This window comes from Budorcas taxicolor, chromosome 18 (assembly GCF_023091745.1).
Source record: "Budorcas taxicolor isolate Tak-1 chromosome 18, Takin1.1, whole genome shotgun sequence".
Taxonomy (NCBI): Eukaryota; Metazoa; Chordata; class Mammalia; order Artiodactyla; family Bovidae; genus Budorcas; species Budorcas taxicolor.
The window spans coordinates 56,757,579-56,773,899 of NC_068927.1; the positions used below are offsets into that span (position 1 = coordinate 56,757,579).

At 52.0% G+C, this 16,321-nt stretch overlaps 3 protein-coding genes across 3 annotated transcripts in view; 2 read left to right on the top strand and 1 right to left on the bottom strand.

Moving 5' to 3' along the window:
* The window catches only part of TULP2 (TUB like protein 2), a 61,490-nt gene extending 50,016 nt beyond the window's left edge, over nt 1-11,474 (bottom strand). Inside the window, exon 1 of the mRNA XM_052657000.1 lies at nt 11,261-11,474. The gene's annotated coding sequence lies outside the window, so the exon portion shown is untranslated. The remainder of the gene's footprint in view (nt 1-11,260) is intronic.
* BAX (BCL2 associated X, apoptosis regulator) lies at nt 5,088-9,164 on the top strand. The gene is made up of 6 exons (XM_052657003.1): nt 5,088-5,167; nt 5,753-5,804; nt 5,895-6,041; nt 6,426-6,561; nt 8,540-8,644; nt 9,025-9,164. Exons 1-6 carry the CDS (start codon nt 5,134-5,136, stop codon nt 9,127-9,129), a joined length of 579 nt encoding a protein of 192 aa, XP_052512963.1. The 5' UTR covers nt 5,088-5,133; the 3' UTR covers nt 9,130-9,164.
* Nucleotides 11,475-12,469: 995 nt separating the features above from the next.
* Nucleotides 12,470-14,046, top strand: FTL (ferritin light chain). Its single transcript, XM_052655751.1, has 4 exons — nt 12,470-12,781; nt 12,948-13,094; nt 13,446-13,571; nt 13,741-14,046. The coding sequence occupies exons 1-4, from the start codon at nt 12,680-12,682 to the stop codon at nt 13,891-13,893; spliced, it is 528 nt and encodes a 175-aa protein (XP_052511711.1). The 5' UTR covers nt 12,470-12,679; the 3' UTR covers nt 13,894-14,046.
* The last annotated feature ends 2,275 nt before the right edge of the window (nt 14,047-16,321 follow it).

Sequence of the window (16,321 nt, forward strand, 5' to 3'; positions counted from 1 at the left end):
TATGTGAAGTTGCTCAGTCATGTCCGACTCTTTGCGACGCCATGGACTGTAGCCTGCCAGGCTCCTCCATCCATGGGATTTTCCAGGCAAGAGTACTGGAATGGGGTGCCATTTCCTTCTCCAGAGGATCTTCCTGACCCAGGGATAGAACCCGGGTCTCCTGCACTGTAGGCAGACGCTTCCCTGGTCTGAGCCACCAGGGAAGTCCTTTTTTTGGTCCATGGTTGGTGCCTAATAAATGTTTCTTTGTGTGGATATATAAAAAAAAAAAGGAACCACACAGAAAGTCTTGAGGCTCCATGAAAATAAAGAGATGCTCCATCAAGTCCCAACACCCTTCAGTCTCCCTGCTCTTCCAGTTCTAGCCATCATCTGACTGCAGACGTTGAGTGACCCCAAGCTGGAACTGCCCAGGGAACTTGGCTCAATCTCACTATCCATGAGTCCGTTAAAGATAACAAAATAATTGTTTTAAGCCACTAAGCTCTGGGATGACTTGTTACACAGTGACAGTGAATCTGTACATGTAGTATAACTTTTATAACCCAAGAAATGGGTTCATTTTTAATATGTCTAAGCAGAAATCCTACTTGTTGTTCTTCACCCCAGAAACTTACCTAAATCAGCCACCAGGGCCCTCTGACCCTCAATAACTTAGCATCTACAGCACATGAGCCCTCTCCTCTGTGGCCCATCCTCGGTGTGCAGAGTTCTTCTTTGCCTGGCGTGGCAGTCAGCTTCTTTTTTTAAACTGAAGTACAGTTGATTTACAATATTGTGTTACTCCCAAGTGCTGCTGTTGTTTAGTCGCCAAGTCATATCTGACTCTGCTGTGACCCTGTGGACTGTAGCCAGCCAGACGCCTCTGTCCATGGGATTTCCCAGGCAAGAATACTGGAGTGGATTGCCATTTCCTTCTCAAGGGGATCTTCCCCCACACAGGGATCAAACCTGCGTCTCCTGCTTGGCAGGTGAATTCTTTACCACTGAGCCACCAGGGCTCTCAAGTGGACAGCAAAGTAATTCAGTCATGTTGTTCAGTTACCCAGTCGTGTCCGACACTTTGTGACCCCATGGACTGCAGCATACCAGGTTCCCTGTCCTGACCCCATGGACTGCAGCATACCAGGTTCCCTGTCCCTCACCCTCTCCTGAAGTTTGCCCAAGTTCAGGTCCATTGCATCAGTGATGCCAGCCCGCCATCTCATCTTCTGACACCCTCTTCTGCTTCTGCCCTCAATCTTTCCCAGCATCAGGGACTTTTCCAATGAATCGGCTCTTCGCATCAGGTGACCAAAATACTGGTGCCTCAGCTTCAGCATCAGTCCTTCCAATGAGTATTCAGGGCTGATTTCCCTTAAGATTGACTGGTTTGATCTCATCCTGGTCCAAAGGACTCTCCGGAGTCTTCTCCAGAACTACAGTTCAAAGGCATCAGTTCTTTGGTGCTCAGCCTTCTTTATGGTCCAGCTCTCACAACCGCACGTGACCACTGGGAAGACCATAGCCTTGACTATACGGACCTTTGTCGGCAGAGCAGTGTGACTGCTTTTCAACACACTGTCTAGGTTTGTCATAGCTTTCCTGCCAAGAAGCAATAGTCTTCTGATTTCATGGCTGCAGTCACCATCCACGGCGATTTCAGAGACCAAGAAGAGGAAATCTTTCACTACTTCCACCATTCAGTCATATATATATACACTTTTTGATATTCTTTTCTAAGCTGTTTAAAATTTTTATTTACTGATTTATTTTATTTTTGGCTGTGCTGGGTCTTTGTTGCTGCACTCAGGCTTTCTCTGTTTGCGGTGAGAGTGAGTGGGGCCTGCTCTGTGTAGCTGTGCTCCGTGGGCTTCTGATTGCGGTGGCTTCTCTTGTGAAGCAAAGGCTCTAGGGCCCTCAGGCTTCAGTAACTGCGGTGCATGGGCTCAGTACTCCCCGGCTCTAGAATATAGGATCAGTAGTTGTGGCTCACAGGCCTAGTTACTCTGTGGCATATAGAATCTTTCTGGACCAGGGATGGAACTCATGTGCCCTGCATTGGCAGGTGGATTCTTAACCCCTGGACCACCAGGGAAGTCCTCAGCTATAAGTTATTATTAGAAGATACTGAAGGACTTCCCTGGTGGCCCAGTGGCTCAGATTCCACACTTACAACACGGGCGTCCCGGGTTCAATCCCTGGTCAGGGAACTGGACCCACATGCTGCAATTAAAGATCCCACATACCACAAGAAGACTGAAGATCTTGCGTACCACCACTAAGGCCTGGCACACCAAATAAATCAATATTTTTTAAAAGGCGTCAGAAATGAAAGAGCAAATGACAATATAAAAAATGTTAAAGTTAAAAAAAAGAACCAAAAAATAGAAAAGAAAGCCCTGTCCAAGTGACACGGTTGACCTGGAGACAGCACCCATAAGAACTGGACAATTTTGGCAAATCCATCTCCTTCTCCGGGCTCTGGTTTCCTCATCTGTAAATAGGCTGTACTTATCCTAGATGTGGCTGAGAGGTTAAAGCATCTGCCTGCAATGAGGGAGACCTGGGTTCGATCCCTGGGTCGGGAAGATCCCCTGGAGAAGGAAATGGCAACCCACGCCAGTATTCTTGCCTGGAGAATCCCATGGACAGAGGAGCCACCGGGTGGCAAAGAGTCAGACACGACTGAGCGACTTCACTTTCACTTTCACTATCCTAGATGCATTAGTTATCTGTTGTTGTGTAACTGATTGCCCTCAAAGGTAGCAACTTAAAGCAACAATAAATGTTGATTGTCTCACACAGTTTCTGAGGGTTGGTAATCCATTGAGTGGCTTAGCTGGGTGGTTCTGGCCTAGGATCTCCCATGAGGTTGCAATCAGGATGTTGGTGGGGACAGCTGTCATCGGAAGCCTTGACTGGGGCTGGAGGATGTGCTTCCAAAGCGGCTCATTCACGTGGCTGGAGGACTTGGCTCCTCCACATGTGTGTTTCCCCAGAGGATGACTGCTTGAATGTCCTTACAACATGGCAGCTGCTTCCTCTAAGAAAGCAAATGATCCAAGAAAGAGCCAGGCAGAACCTGCAGTGACTTTTATGACTTAACCTTGAAAGTTACACTTTGTTATTTCCACAATATCCTATTAGTCACACTATCAGTCTATTCAATACGGGAGGGGACGACACAGGGGCATGAATACTTGTAGGTCTCATTGGGGGCCCATGATGAAATTGGACTTCATAGTTCTGATATAGCATCTTTATTATTGTAAACAATTTTGACTTCAGAACTATCGCAAAGGTTCCCCCTCCCTCCAACTAATTAACATTTGTACTGTTTAGACATCTGTGGCAGCATTAAAAGCCCTTTCTTCCTTTTCTGTAAATGGGATGGAAGGAGGGCTAATTCATTGGACTGGAATAACACACAAATAAAGCCAGCTTCTAAATTAATAGGAAACACTATTTCTCCCAAGGACATGCTTTGTTACTCACAGAGAAACTTTGTTCTCTAAAATCATCAAGCGTTAAAAATTCTATCAGTAAAAATGCAACATTGCACTCCCACTCTTGCCTGGGGGATCTAACTCATTTGATACAGAGTAGCAGGGAGAAGGCAATGGCAACCCACTCCAGTACTCTTGCCTGGGAAATCCTATGGATGGAGGAGCCTGGTAGGCTACAGTCCATGGGGTTCCGAAGAGCCGGACACGACTGAGCGACTTCACTTTCACTTTTCACTTTCATGCATTGGAGGAGGAAATGGCAACCCACTCCAGTGTTCTTGCCTGGAGAATCCCAGGGACAGAGGAGCCTGGTGGGCTGCCGTCTATGGGGTCGCACAGAGTCGGACAGGACTGACGCGACTTAGCAGCGGCAGCAGCAGAAGTAGCTTCAATTTCCAACTTAAGAGCAGAGCAAAGGGTTTCTGGACCCAACAGTCCACACCCACATTAACCTTGTAGTTTGCAAGGATACAGAACCCTGGTTCCTTTCACAGTCCGCCAACTGCTTGGCTTTGAGCCTACCATATAGTCGTCACCTAAACTCTACATTTCCTCCAAACCAATAATAACTCTACCTTTTCCTCTGTCAAGATGCTCCATGATTGCTCTGCTGTGTCATCTCCATCATCTTCATGGGTCAATAAACTTCACTGACTGTCAATAAACTGGTGTTGTTAGGCTGATGGACTAAGACACTATAATCTTCCATTTCCATGGCTCCCAGGCACCCTTGGGAAATAGATTCCCTTCTCTTACATGCTAAACCATTCATCATTTGACCCAGCCAATTTTTCTAATCTCAGTTCTTTTTTCTTCTTACTAGTTTCTTTTTACAAGGCGATATAATCATTTCCATACATTAAAGTGCATATCTTCTGTGTACAGCTCAAGGAATTTTTAAATATGCGCATGGGCTTCCTAAGTGGCTCAGTGGTAAAGAATTTGCCTGCTAATTCGGGAGACACAAGAGATGCAGGTTCAATTCCTGGGCTGGGAAAAAACCCTGGAGAAGGAAATAGCAACTACTCCCGTATTCTCGCCTGGGAAATCCCACGGACAGAGGAGTCTGCCAGGGGGTCCCAAATAGGACACCACTGAACACAGCACATGCTCAAGTAAGTATAGCACATTTCTAGCACCCCGGGAGCCTCTCTTGGGGTCCCTTTCTGTCCACACCCTGCCAGTCTCTCACTTGTTGAACTTCAAATTCCTTTTTTTTTTTTTCCCCACACACATACACATTCATAGACGTTAATCATCTAGAATGTCCCGCCTCAGTAAATGCTATTTTTGACTTCTGATATTCTTTCTATTCTGCAAAGGGCTGAAACTTTTGAAAATACTGCAGGAATGAGGAAAAGTTACAGCTGCGACTCACTGCTTAGCCGGTAGAACGGCGCCACGACCAGTTCCTAAAGGGAAGTGCAGACTGGACAGTCACGTGACAGGGGCCGAGCCCTCCAAGAGCAGGTGAGGCAGGTGCGGTGCCGACCCCGCGCAGCCCTGCGGGGCAGAGGCGCGCGGCGGCCATTTTGAGGGGCGGTCACGTGAGAGGACGTACGCTCAGCGGGGCGCTCACGTGACCAGGGGCGTGCTGCGGCCGCCCGGGCGGACCCGGCGAGAGGCGGCGGCGGGAGCGGCGGTGATGGACGGGTCCGGGGAGCAACCCAGAGGCGGGGGTGAGGCGGGAGGCAGACGGGCGGGGGGAGGGCGAGCCCCCAGCCGACCGACCCCACGATCCCTCCTGCCGGTGTGGGGCCGTGCGATCGCCAAGCACTCCGGCATAGAAACTCCCGGGTCCGGCGCTACCAGCCTCCACCCACTCCCTCCCCGGGGGTCCCCGGCTCTCCGGCCTCCGCATCCCGATCCCTTCCCGCCTGGTGCTCTCTGACCCCCAAGGAGCGGGAGAACCCCATAATCCAAGCCCCGGGGGCAGGCCCGGGCTTGTCGCCGGCACCACTTCCTGGTGGGAGGGGCGCGTCTCCCCTCAGTCTCCTCAGGCCAGGGGTCTGGACCCGTGAAGTGCTCCCTCAGCCTCCTCTCCCCGCCCCGGGAAGAATGAAGGATAACAGGCCCAGGACCCCTGCTTCTTTCTTCATCGGGGATTCAGTTGCTTGGGCTCCCACTTCACTTTATCTATGAGGGGCCCAAAAGTGCAGAGCCCCCTAGCGTTGTCCTCCCCCAGAGATCAGGAGCCACTCCAGTTCCTTGGATCCTCCTAGGACCCAAGAGTCCAGGCACCTCTTCCCTCCTTTCTCCTCTAGGGCCCACCAGCTCTGAGCAGATCATGAAGACAGGGGCCCTTTTGCTTCAGGGGTGAGTTTGAGGTCTGATTATTGCGGAACGGATTTGAGGAATGAGACCCCATTCTGATTCTGCATCCCCGCAACTCCGTTCCCACTCTAGTTTCATCCAGGATCGAGCAGGGCGAATGGGGGGAGAGACACCCGAGCTGGGCTTGGAGCAGGTGCCCCAGGATGCCTCCACCAAGAAGCTGAGCGAGTGTCTGAAGCGCATTGGAGATGAATTGGACAGCAACATGGAGCTGCAGAGGTGTGGCCCCTGGGGCCCAGGAGTACAGCGACTTGGCCCCTTCTCTCTCAGAACCCAGGAGTCCCAGCTCCCAACCCCCACTTCCACTGGGAGGCTGGAGTCCAGCCCCACCGCCCCCTTTTCCTTCAGACCCATAGGGTCCAGGGTCCCATCACTCAACTCAGCACTCTGGACTCCCAGCCTTCCTGTGCCCTGGGATCTTGAAAATCTCCTTCATGGAGTCTTTTTCCCCAGTTTCCATCTTGTGGCTTTCCCCCACGATAGCCTCTTTTGGTTTCAGCCTGGCTCAGGTCTCAGGTTTTATCTTTGGTTTGGGTGGACACCAGAGTTGCCACACTCTGCCTGATCTTCCCTCCCCAACACTGGCTCTCCTCTGTCTTACAGGATGATCGCAGCTGTGGACACAGACTCTCCCCGAGAGGTCTTTTTCCGAGTGGCGGCTGAAATGTTTTCCGACGGCAACTTCAACTGGGGCCGGGTTGTCGCCCTTTTCTACTTTGCCAGCAAACTCGTGCTCAAGGTGGGCGGCTGCAGGGCCCTAAGCCCAGGGAGGCTCCCTTCAGGCCTAAGAGGACCTGGGAGTCATGAGGTCAACCCCTTGGAACAGCCCAGAAACCACAGAGGGAATGGAGAGAGTCAGCTATGGGCCGCTCATCAACTTTTTCATTCATGTATTTATTCACTCAGCATGGGCTTCCCTAGTGGCTCAGACGGTAAAGAATCCACCTGCTAACGCAGGAGACCGAGGTGTGATCCCTGGGTCGGAAAGATCCCCTGGTAAAGGAAATGGCAAACCACTCCAATATTCTTGCTTAGAAAATTCCATAGACAGAAGAGCCTGGCCAGCTATAGTCTACGGAGTCACAAAGAGTCAGACACAACTGAGCGACCCACACATACACACACATTCATTCAACAAACATTTACTGGGCTTATGATGTGTGCGACCTGTACTTGGCACCCAGGATGCAGAAAAGAACTAGGTTAGGTCCCTGCTCTCAGGAAGTCCATGTTGTATGATGACTGCTGAGCAAAGTAAACTCTGGTGACATGATTGTGCAAGGGAGCCACAAGACCACTTCTCAGAGGGGGTGACATTAAAGCCTAAGATGGAACGACAAGAAGGATGCAGTGATATTTATAAAGATGGGGGAAAATGTATCTGATAGAGGGCACAGCACATGCAAAGGACCTGAGGTAGGAACAAGCCTGGTGTGTTGAGGGCAATGAGGAGGCCCACGTGGTTAGAATAGAGTAAGGAGACGGAGAAGGTGAGTGATGAGGGCAGATTTCAAGGGGTCTTGTGGGCCTCTGTAAAGATCAGCCAGCTTTACTCTGAGTGTAGCAAGAGTGATTGGTTGGTTTTAAACAAGAGTGAGGTGACCCGATTTAAAAGCAGAAAAGAATTTTCTAGCAAGGATTGTTGTTGTTCAGTTGCTAAGTTGTGTCCAACTCTTTGTGACCCCATGGACTGAAGCATGCCAGGCTTCCCTGTCCTTCACTGTCTCCCAGAGTTTGCTCAAACTCATGTCCATTGAGTCAGTGATGCCATCTAACCGTCTCTTCCTGTCTAGCAAGGACAGCAAAATGTTAATTGTAGAATCTAGGTTGTGTGTATATGCTTGTTGACTGTGAAATTCTTTTTGTTTCTCTGAAGATTCTCATGATAAAATATTGGGGGAGGGGAGGCCCAGTAAATTATTTTGGCCATTGTGAGTAGAAAAAGGGGTCCTGAGGCACAAAAGCAAAACCTGGAAAGCTGATGAGGGGTACCTATAATAGTCCTATAACGGATGACTGAGGCGGCAGCAATGGAGGTGGGGAAGTAGATTCCTTCATGTGTTTGCAAGATTGAGCTGATGGGGCTTGAATGTAAGAGGTGAGAGGGATGCAGTCAGGGTGGTAGGAGGGCTCTATATGGAGCTGGGGACAACAGGTGAGAAGCAGTGAGATAAAGGATGAGAAGGAAAGTTAAGGAAGTTGAAGAGTAGGTCATGGGTATGGGGCGGTGTCAGGCCTTACATGGCCTGAAGATCAGAAAGCCCTCTCTGGGGAAGTGACATTAGACCTGAGCTTTGAGGGGTGAATGGAAAAGGTTGAGGCCTGTTGAGGCAGAAGAATCAGCATGTGCCAAGGTCCTGAGGCAGGTGAAGAATTTGGTGGGAATTAAGATGTGGAAGAAGGGCAATGAGGTGCAGAAACCAAGAGGAAAACTGGGATGTGTTCAAGTCAGAGCCTTCACACAGGGCCTTGTGGGCCAAGCTGCACTTTTGATTGTTCATCCCAGAGGTACCAGGGAGCCATAAGATGGTTTATGAACAGGGCAGGTGACAGGGACAAGACCCATATTACAGTTTATGAGGCTTATTCTGACTAAGTGGAAAAGAGACCGCAGTAGGGCAGGAGGGAGACAGAGCGTGAGAAGGGAGGCTGGGGGCCAGTGGCCCCAGGCAGTAGGGACAAGGCTCAGTCCCTGAGGCCCACCCCACTTCCCACAGGCCCTGTGCACCAAGGTGCCCGAGTTGATCAGGACCATCATGGGCTGGACATTGGACTTCCTTCGAGAGCGGCTGCTGGGCTGGATCCAGGACCAGGGTGGTTGGGTGAGACTTCTAACCCCATCCCATTCCCCTGCTCCTCTGGGGCCCTTGGGCCTTCCTGTGCCCATCACAGGAGTGCCCCCTTCCCCATTTTGGGGTCATATGTCTGATCAACCCCTGATTCACAGGGTGCCCAATGACCTGTCCATGACCCTTGACCTCCTCATGACCTCTGACCTCCTAGTGACCCCTGCCATGATGCCTCGCTGCCCTCCCTGGTGTCTCCCTCCAATTCCTCTGGAATCCCTCAAGTTCTATGATAATCCTTTAACTCCCCCACTCATAGGCCCTTGCCCCTTCTTGTGCCCTCTGACCCCTCACGTGCTGGCCCAGGGGCTGCCCCTTGGCTGAGTCACTGAAGTACCTGTTGTCCCTGTCCCCAGGACGGCCTCCTCTCCTACTTTGGGACACCCACATGGCAGACGGTGACCATCTTTGTGGCTGGAGTGCTCACTGCCTCGCTCACCATCTGGAAGAAGATGGGCTGAGGCCATCAACTGCCTTGGACTTTTTCTGCATAAATTATGGCATTTTTCAAGGGGGGGAGGTGGATTTGGGGGCCATGGGAGTTTTTCTTACTTTTGTAATTATTGGGGTGGGGCAGGGTAGGGAGGAGTGGTCTTGGGGGGGGTGGGCGCAATAAACCTCTTTCGGACCACACTTTGGAGTCTGAGTCACTGGGCCTGCTTCCTGGCTGTCGCAGGAGACCAGGCTTCATGCGCTGACCCATCTTTTTCTGAGGGTAACCAGTGCCCTCTGTGGGTCAGTGGTGAGTTAAACCGTGGCTCTGCCCTCAAGGAGCCCACAGTCCTGAGGGGAACCGAGGCGACTTGAGTCACCCGTGTCCTTGTCACAGCCCAGGGTGTTGTGTTGGAGGCAGCCCTGGGCCAGGCCCCAGCCTGACAAAGGCTTGGTGGGTGTGGAGGTCAGGGCAGCAGGGTGCAAAGCAGGCCTCCTGAACCCCAGGAACTAGGGCCCGGAAGCTTCCACCACATGGGACTACAGGAAGTTGTACATTTACTGAGGAGGACAATTGGGGAAGAAGCAGGTGTGCAGGCCTCGCGAGGACAGGGGTAGGGCTCAGGCCTTTTGGGAAAGCCCTTGGAGGTTGGATGGCTGAGAAGGCTGAGAGGGTCCAAGGGAGGCTCTGGAGGAGGCCTGAGCAAGAATTGTCTGGGTGGAGGAGGGACATGAGCAGAGATGGACAGGTTTTGGGGGGAGGAGTCTGGGGTCTGGCCCTGTGCCTTCTGGACAGGAGTCAGCCTGTGGGAAGATGCTGAGCTCAGGAAGAGCCACTGGCCGGCCAGTGGCTAAGACTGTGCCAATACAGGGGGCTAGGTTCAATCCTTTATCAGGGAACTATTAATAGATCCCAAACTAAAAGATCTCTCTGCTGAAACAAAGATCCTATGTCGTCAACTAAGACCTGGTGCAGCTAAGCAATTAGTTTTCTTTTAAAAGGACTTCCCCGGTGGTCCAGTGGTTAAGACTCCACCAGCCAATGCAGGGAACATGGGTTCGATCCCTGCTCTGGGAAGATTCCACAGCCTTAAACCCATGAGCCGCAACTACTCAAACCCGTGCTCTAGAGCCCGTTCTCCACAAGAGAAGTTACCCCAGTGAGAAGCCCGCACACAACTAGAGAGTAGCCCCCACTTGCCACAGCTAGAGAAAGCCCACATGCAGCCAGGGAGACCCAGCACAGCCAAAAATAAACGAATACAATTTTTAAAAAGAAGGGGAATCTGAAAAGAGGATTACGGAGAATAACGTCACTGGGATAATCAGAGTTGGTTGTCATCTCTCTGGCTCTCTGTCCTCCTCTGCGTCTGTCTTTGCCTTTCTCTGAGGCCCCCTGTCTCTCTGTCCCTGTCTCCCTGGGCCTCCAGTCTTCCCTCATCCCCCAATCCCTCTCCGACAGTCCTGCTTCAGATCACCTTTATCACACCCTTCCTCTCCCTCCACCTGGGAGCACTTTCCAGGTCACTGCTCCTTTAGGCTGAGGCTAAAGGTCTTTGGGCTGAGGTATGCAATTTGGTGAATGAATAACTCAGGCCCCATTGTGACTGTGTGCCTGGGGCAACTGCCCCTCCCCCACAGGCTTTCCTCGGAGACACCCAGAGAGGGGAGAGATGGAGGTCTGAAAAAGTAGCTGTAAGGGGAGACTGAGTCACCGCCCAGAGAGAGGGGACAATATGGACACAGGCAGGAGCCCAGGGAAATCATCAAGGGAACTAAAAAGACAGTAAGACTCAGAGACAAAGCACACTCAGGGCAGCACCTTGGGGGAGGCGGCCAGACTTGGGTCCCAGCCAGACTGCAGTACACCCCCCAGGAGATGAGGTCAGTGAGCCGGCCTCACCCGGCCCCCCTGCCGGAGCCCCTTCCGGAGCTGAGTTCAGCGTGACTCAGCACGGTTGCTAGTCTGGCTCTGGGCCAAGACACCCCTTGAGGACCCCAGATACCAGCCTGACTGGCCTCCCCCTGATCAAGGGGTACCCTGCCCAAGTTGCTTGGAGAAACTTCTCTGCCAGGAGGGGCCCTGACCTCTGCCCCCAACACCCCTGCGGCCTCAGCCTTCTGCCCCTGCCCGCCAGCTGCCTCCATTAGGGCACTTACAGAGGGTCAAATTCTGGTCTTTGTTTCTCCTTTTCCCCCAACAATGGGGAGCTCCTTGAGGGAAGAGTCCTGTTGTGAACCAGATCTGCCACACAGGAACCAGCCTGGCCCAGATATACTTTAAAAACATCCATTGGTTGAAGACAGACATCCATCCACAGGTTCCCAGGCCCTTCTTGTTTACCCAGGAACCAGGGCTTCTCTGTGATCTTGAAGAATGTGTCAGGCAAGACAGGGACAACTTCAGAGAGGTTACTTCAGAGCCAAAAAAGAATTCTGTTTCTGGCTGCCTCAAAATAATCTTCAGGAAATCCAGTCTCAGAGAGAACCCCCCCTACAAAGTTCCAGTTCACCCCCTCCCAAACTCAGTTCCCAGAAATAAAAAGAGAGGCTCCTAAAATAGCCCCTAGGTTTTCCTAGTGGCTTATCTTCCCAGGGCTCCAAAGGATTCTCCAAGACTCCTGACCTCTTTAAAAAGCCCTTACAAGGCTTTCAGAAACATTTCCTCCCCTCCCCACTCTGGGGCTGAACCCCAGGCCTCTACAGCTGTATTCTTAATCGTGCAGATCACCTCCAGGGTCTAAAGACCTTCCCCAGGAAGTTTCCAGAAAAATATGGACTTCCACTGAACTCTAAAGCTGCAGAAACTCCCCCCGACTTTTGAACCCCAAGGCTCCAGGTCCTTGGGGTTCCAGAAATATCATCTCACACTTTTCCAAACTTCTCACTGCTCCGGGGACCTTCTTATCTCCCAGAGCAATTTCCAGTCTTCTGGAGGTTTCCGCACCTCTAAAGAACCCCCGGGGTTCCAGTAACGTCCATGCTCTGACACGCCAGAATCCAGCTTACTTTCCTGAGACACCCCGGGGGACCCAGGGATCATTACTTTGCAGGGCTCCCAGTGTCTTCATTAATTGTTCACCTATCAGCGAGACCCCTCCAGAATCCCTTGGATTCCCAGAATTAGCCCCCAAACCTTTGCATACTGCGAAAACCCCCAGCCCCCCAATTCCCATTTCACAACTCCCTCCTGGTACAGGCGCGTGACTTTCCCACCTCGGGGCGGGGAGCTTGTAGCCCCATCTGCTCCTGATTGGTCACTCGCGGGCACTAGGTCCCGCCTCCCGCCACCGCAGATTGGCCGGCCGCTCTCCCTGACCGCCCCACTTCCGAGGGCCCGCGCGCTATAAAAGAAGCCGCCTTGTCCACAGGCTTTTGAAGTGCGCTCGGCGGCCCCGCGGATCTGTCTCTTGCTTCAACAGTGCTTGGACGGAACAGACCCAGGGACGCCCCTTGCTCCAGCCTCCGACCACCCTCCAACCTTTTTTCCAGTCGCAACCTCCGGAGTCAGCCACTCAGCTGTCCGCGATCACCGGGACCAGCCACCATTTTTTAACTCCTTATTATTACCGACCAATCATGAGCTCCCAGATTCGTCAGAATTATTCTACCGAGGTGGAGGCCGCCGTCAACCGCCTGGTTAACATGCAACTGCGGGCCTCCTACACCTACCTCTCTCTGGTGAGGTTCCCCAAGACGACCCCAGCCCAAGTTTCCCTCAGCTGCGCACCTCCGGCCCTCTGCGCACGCGCTGGCCTTCTTTGTCCCCTTCGATAGTCAGAAGGCAGAGTCCGGTTGCCTGGCCTCGCCTCCTGCTTACCATTGTTCCCGCCATCTCTTCCTGCAGGGCTTCTATTTCGACCGCGACGATGTGGCCCTGGAAGGAGTGGGTCACTTTTTTCGCGAATTGGCCAAGGAGAAGCGCGAGGGCGCGGAGCGTCTCTTGAAACTGCAAAACCAGCGTGGCGGCCGCGCCCTCTTCCTGGACGTGCAGGTAAATAGTGTGTGGGCAGCGGACTACATCTCCCAACAACCCCTGCGCTAGAGACCCCTTGACTGTAGCGGTTTGGGTACTGCATAGGCTCTTGGGAGACTGAGTTCAATCTTGTATGGGTTGTTTGTTATGGCTGGAAATGGAGGCGCAACCGTTCACCCAAGACGTGGCGGTCCAGGACGCAGCGTGTGTTGCCTTGGGGCGTGTGGTTTGTAGGATACTGAGGATGAAATATACACGCTCTTCGACTTTTTTTTCTGGCTAAACCCTTTACTCTGGCAACTACTGGAATATCAGTTTTTAGTCCTTTCTAGAGTGGCTAGTACTGAACCGTTTCTGTTTTCGGTATAGAAGCCATCTCAAGATGAGTGGGGTAAAACCCAGGACGCTATGGAAGCCGCCCTTCTCGTAGAGAAGAACCTGAATCAAGCCCTGCTGGATCTGCATGGCCTGGCTTCTGCCCGCGGAGACCCCCACGTAAGTATCTCCTTTCACGTCTGCCCATCCAAAGACCTTACCCAGAATGATACTTACATTCCAACTAAGCACTGACCATTTGAATGAGCAGATGTCCTTCTGAGCCTCCCTGCCCGATCTGTCCCTTTATTAGATCTGTAAGTGGCAACATTTTCTCTCTGTTCCTCAGATCTGTGACTTCCTGGAGAACCACTTCCTAGATGAGGAAGTGAAACTCATCAAGAAGATGGGTGACCACCTGACCAACCTCCGCAGGCTGGCTGGTCCCCAGGCTGGGTTGGGCGAGTATCTCTTCGAAAGGCTTACCCTCAAGCACGACTAGGAGCTTCTGGAGACCAGTGGCCATTGAAGAACCCACCTAACATCAAGGGCTGCCTGAAGCCCCTCTCTGCAGCCACTAGGCAGCTTTTTAACACCCTGGAGCCCTCTCTCAAGCCTTGGACCAAATGGAAACAATAAAGCTTTTTGCAGCATATCCTGGTTTTGTGTGTGTATCACGGTGGGGAAAAGGTGGGGTCTCTTTTCACAAAGCTGGTCGGCCTGGGCTGGCAAGGGAGAAAGGAGTCGATTCGGTTACATAACACCTGTGGGGTGTTGCAGTAGTAGGTTCTCTGCTTCACCAGGCTGTTAACTGCCCTCCCTAAAAGGGTAGAGCCCAGATTCCAGGGAGAGTTTGGTAAAATCTGGGGTTGGTAACTAGAAGCAGACAGCTGTTAATCAGTAACTAGAAACTGGTTCAGATGAGTTATGTTGCCAGGCACTTGTGGAGCTCTGAAAGTTACCGTCTGTGGTTCAATTCTGGGAGGTTCAGTATTAATAGAATTGCCAGCTCCTTTATGTGGGTGACTTGAGACAATTACTGTGTAAATTACCCATGGTAATCGGGATGCACACCCAGATCTGACCTCCAAAGGCTGTTTGTGTGGAATTCAAGGCACATAATAGGTAGAATCCGGCCTGTGGGTCTGAGCAGCTGAGAGCACATCATGCGAAGCAGGTACTGAGCCAGGGTTTAGGGCTCAGCACTATGAAATTGTCCAAATGGGAATAGAAGCTTGATGCCTTAGCAGGCAGCTGTGAAGTCCAAGCAGGGGCGGGGTGGGGGGGAATGGGGGCAAAAGCTGACCCCCTACCCCATCCTGTTTGGTAGACAAGCACCATGCCCTTTCTGCTGGTGGGGGAGGGGACTTCTGGTGTCTGGTGCAAACAGTGGCTAACAGAAGGAAGATAAGACATCCAAATTCAAACAACCAGAGCTTTCTACTCCCCTGAAAAGCGATTGGTTTGGAGATGCACATGTAGCCTAGGGAAGATAATAACTGAAAGTTTTTTTCCAAAAATAGCCATCCAGGGGACAGTAAGGCCAAAGTGCAGAGGCCAGAGTCCCTAGTAGAAACATGGTCTGAACTAGTGCTGTCCAACAGAACTTTTTGCAATGATGGAAATGTACTCTATCTTGCTATCCAATAGGGTAGCCATGTGGCCACCCTTGCATACGACTAGTGCTACTGAGGAATTTAAATAGCCACATATGGCTCATGGCTATCCTTTTTCCAGTGACAGCCCCTTTCTGCCAAAGAGCTTGAGGCAACTTTGCCACTTAAAGTCCAGTCTAAAACAAGAGAGGCGCCTTTGAAATAACAGTGGAATCCAATGGCAAGCCAAATCTCTAAGACAGAGTGAGACAAGGGAACGGGGACCCAGCCGTGGGCAGGGGGAAGAATAGGAATAAAGAGGAGTGGGGGAAGAGGAGGGCGGGGCCAGGATTCAGGTCCACCAAGCCCTCATGTCAGACTAGACCTGAGATTCTTAAATATAGATGTATTTTTTTCATCTCTGGACACACTTCAATCACACCCCTTCTGCCTTCCCCTCCCAACTGCAAACCAAGTGCAGCAGACACAGCACAGCACACATGAGGGGCCCCTCTCTTTCACCAAAGCTGGGGGCAGGGCACAGCTTGGGGATGGAAGAACCTCGAGGTGAGGTAAATATGGAGGTTCTAGAATCCAGTGGGCTGAGTTCTAGACCAGGGGGATGGGACCAGGATGCAGCACAGAGAGGGGGTTCTAGAATCACCAGCTGGGACCCAGAACCCAGTGGTTTCATGGTGCGTCTAGCGGTTGAGGGTTGTTTGGGGGAGGGTGCAGGAGAAGACAGCCAGTGGTCCTCAGCAGAGGGATACCCTGGAAGCCACAGGAGTCTAGAGATATGGGGGAATTCAGATTCAGGGAAGGAGGAGTAGGGTCTGGTCCAGAAAAGGCCAGAAAAGCATCTAGACCAAGACAGTGTTCTCCAGTAGGAATGAGAAGCCAAGTGGTTCTGCCCCCACTTGCTTGGCCGAAGTGCAGAGAAAGAAGGGAGTTGGGGTGGAGGGATCCTCCAGGCAGAGTTGGACACCCCAGGGAAGGCTCCCTCAGAGTAAACAGGACTGCACTGGCCTGGAGCCCGAGTTCTGGAGTTGAAATAGAGAACCTGCACTCAGTTAAGTCCCTGAAAGGGCGCCAGCTCTGGACTTGATTGTCTCATTAGCCGGGATGCCACATGGTTTCCAGTGCTCCGTGGCGTCCTGGCCAGGCCTGCACGTGGCAGACTCTGTTTGTTGTAGAATTAGTAAGTGCAAGGGACTGTAGGAGCCCCAGCATAAAAGGCAACAGAGCAGGTTTGTGAAAACCTCTGGCACCACAACAGGGCAATGGCAGATCCCTGGCCTCTGGGACGGCCCGGGGGGTAACTCCAGGGCACAAGAA

Excerpts from the sequence above, each read along its gene's own strand:
- BAX (XM_052657003.1), top strand. The coding sequence starts at position 5,134 with ATGGACGGGTCCGGGGAGCAACCCAGAGGCGGGG. Across the intron at positions 5,805-5,894 it reads GGGGCCCTTTTGCTTCAGGG|TTTCATCCAGGATCGAGCAG; the intron begins GTGAGTTTGAGG and ends TTCCCACTCTAG. Across the intron at positions 6,562-8,539 it reads CCAGCAAACTCGTGCTCAAG|GCCCTGTGCACCAAGGTGCC; the intron begins GTGGGCGGCTGC and ends CACTTCCCACAG.
- FTL (XM_052655751.1), top strand. The coding sequence starts at position 12,680 with ATGAGCTCCCAGATTCGTCAGAATTATTCTACCGAGGTGGAGGCCGCC. Across the intron at positions 12,782-12,947 it reads CCTACACCTACCTCTCTCTG|GGCTTCTATTTCGACCGCGA; the intron begins GTGAGGTTCCCC and ends CTCTTCCTGCAG. Across the intron at positions 13,572-13,740 it reads CTGCCCGCGGAGACCCCCAC|ATCTGTGACTTCCTGGAGAA; the intron begins GTAAGTATCTCC and ends TCTGTTCCTCAG.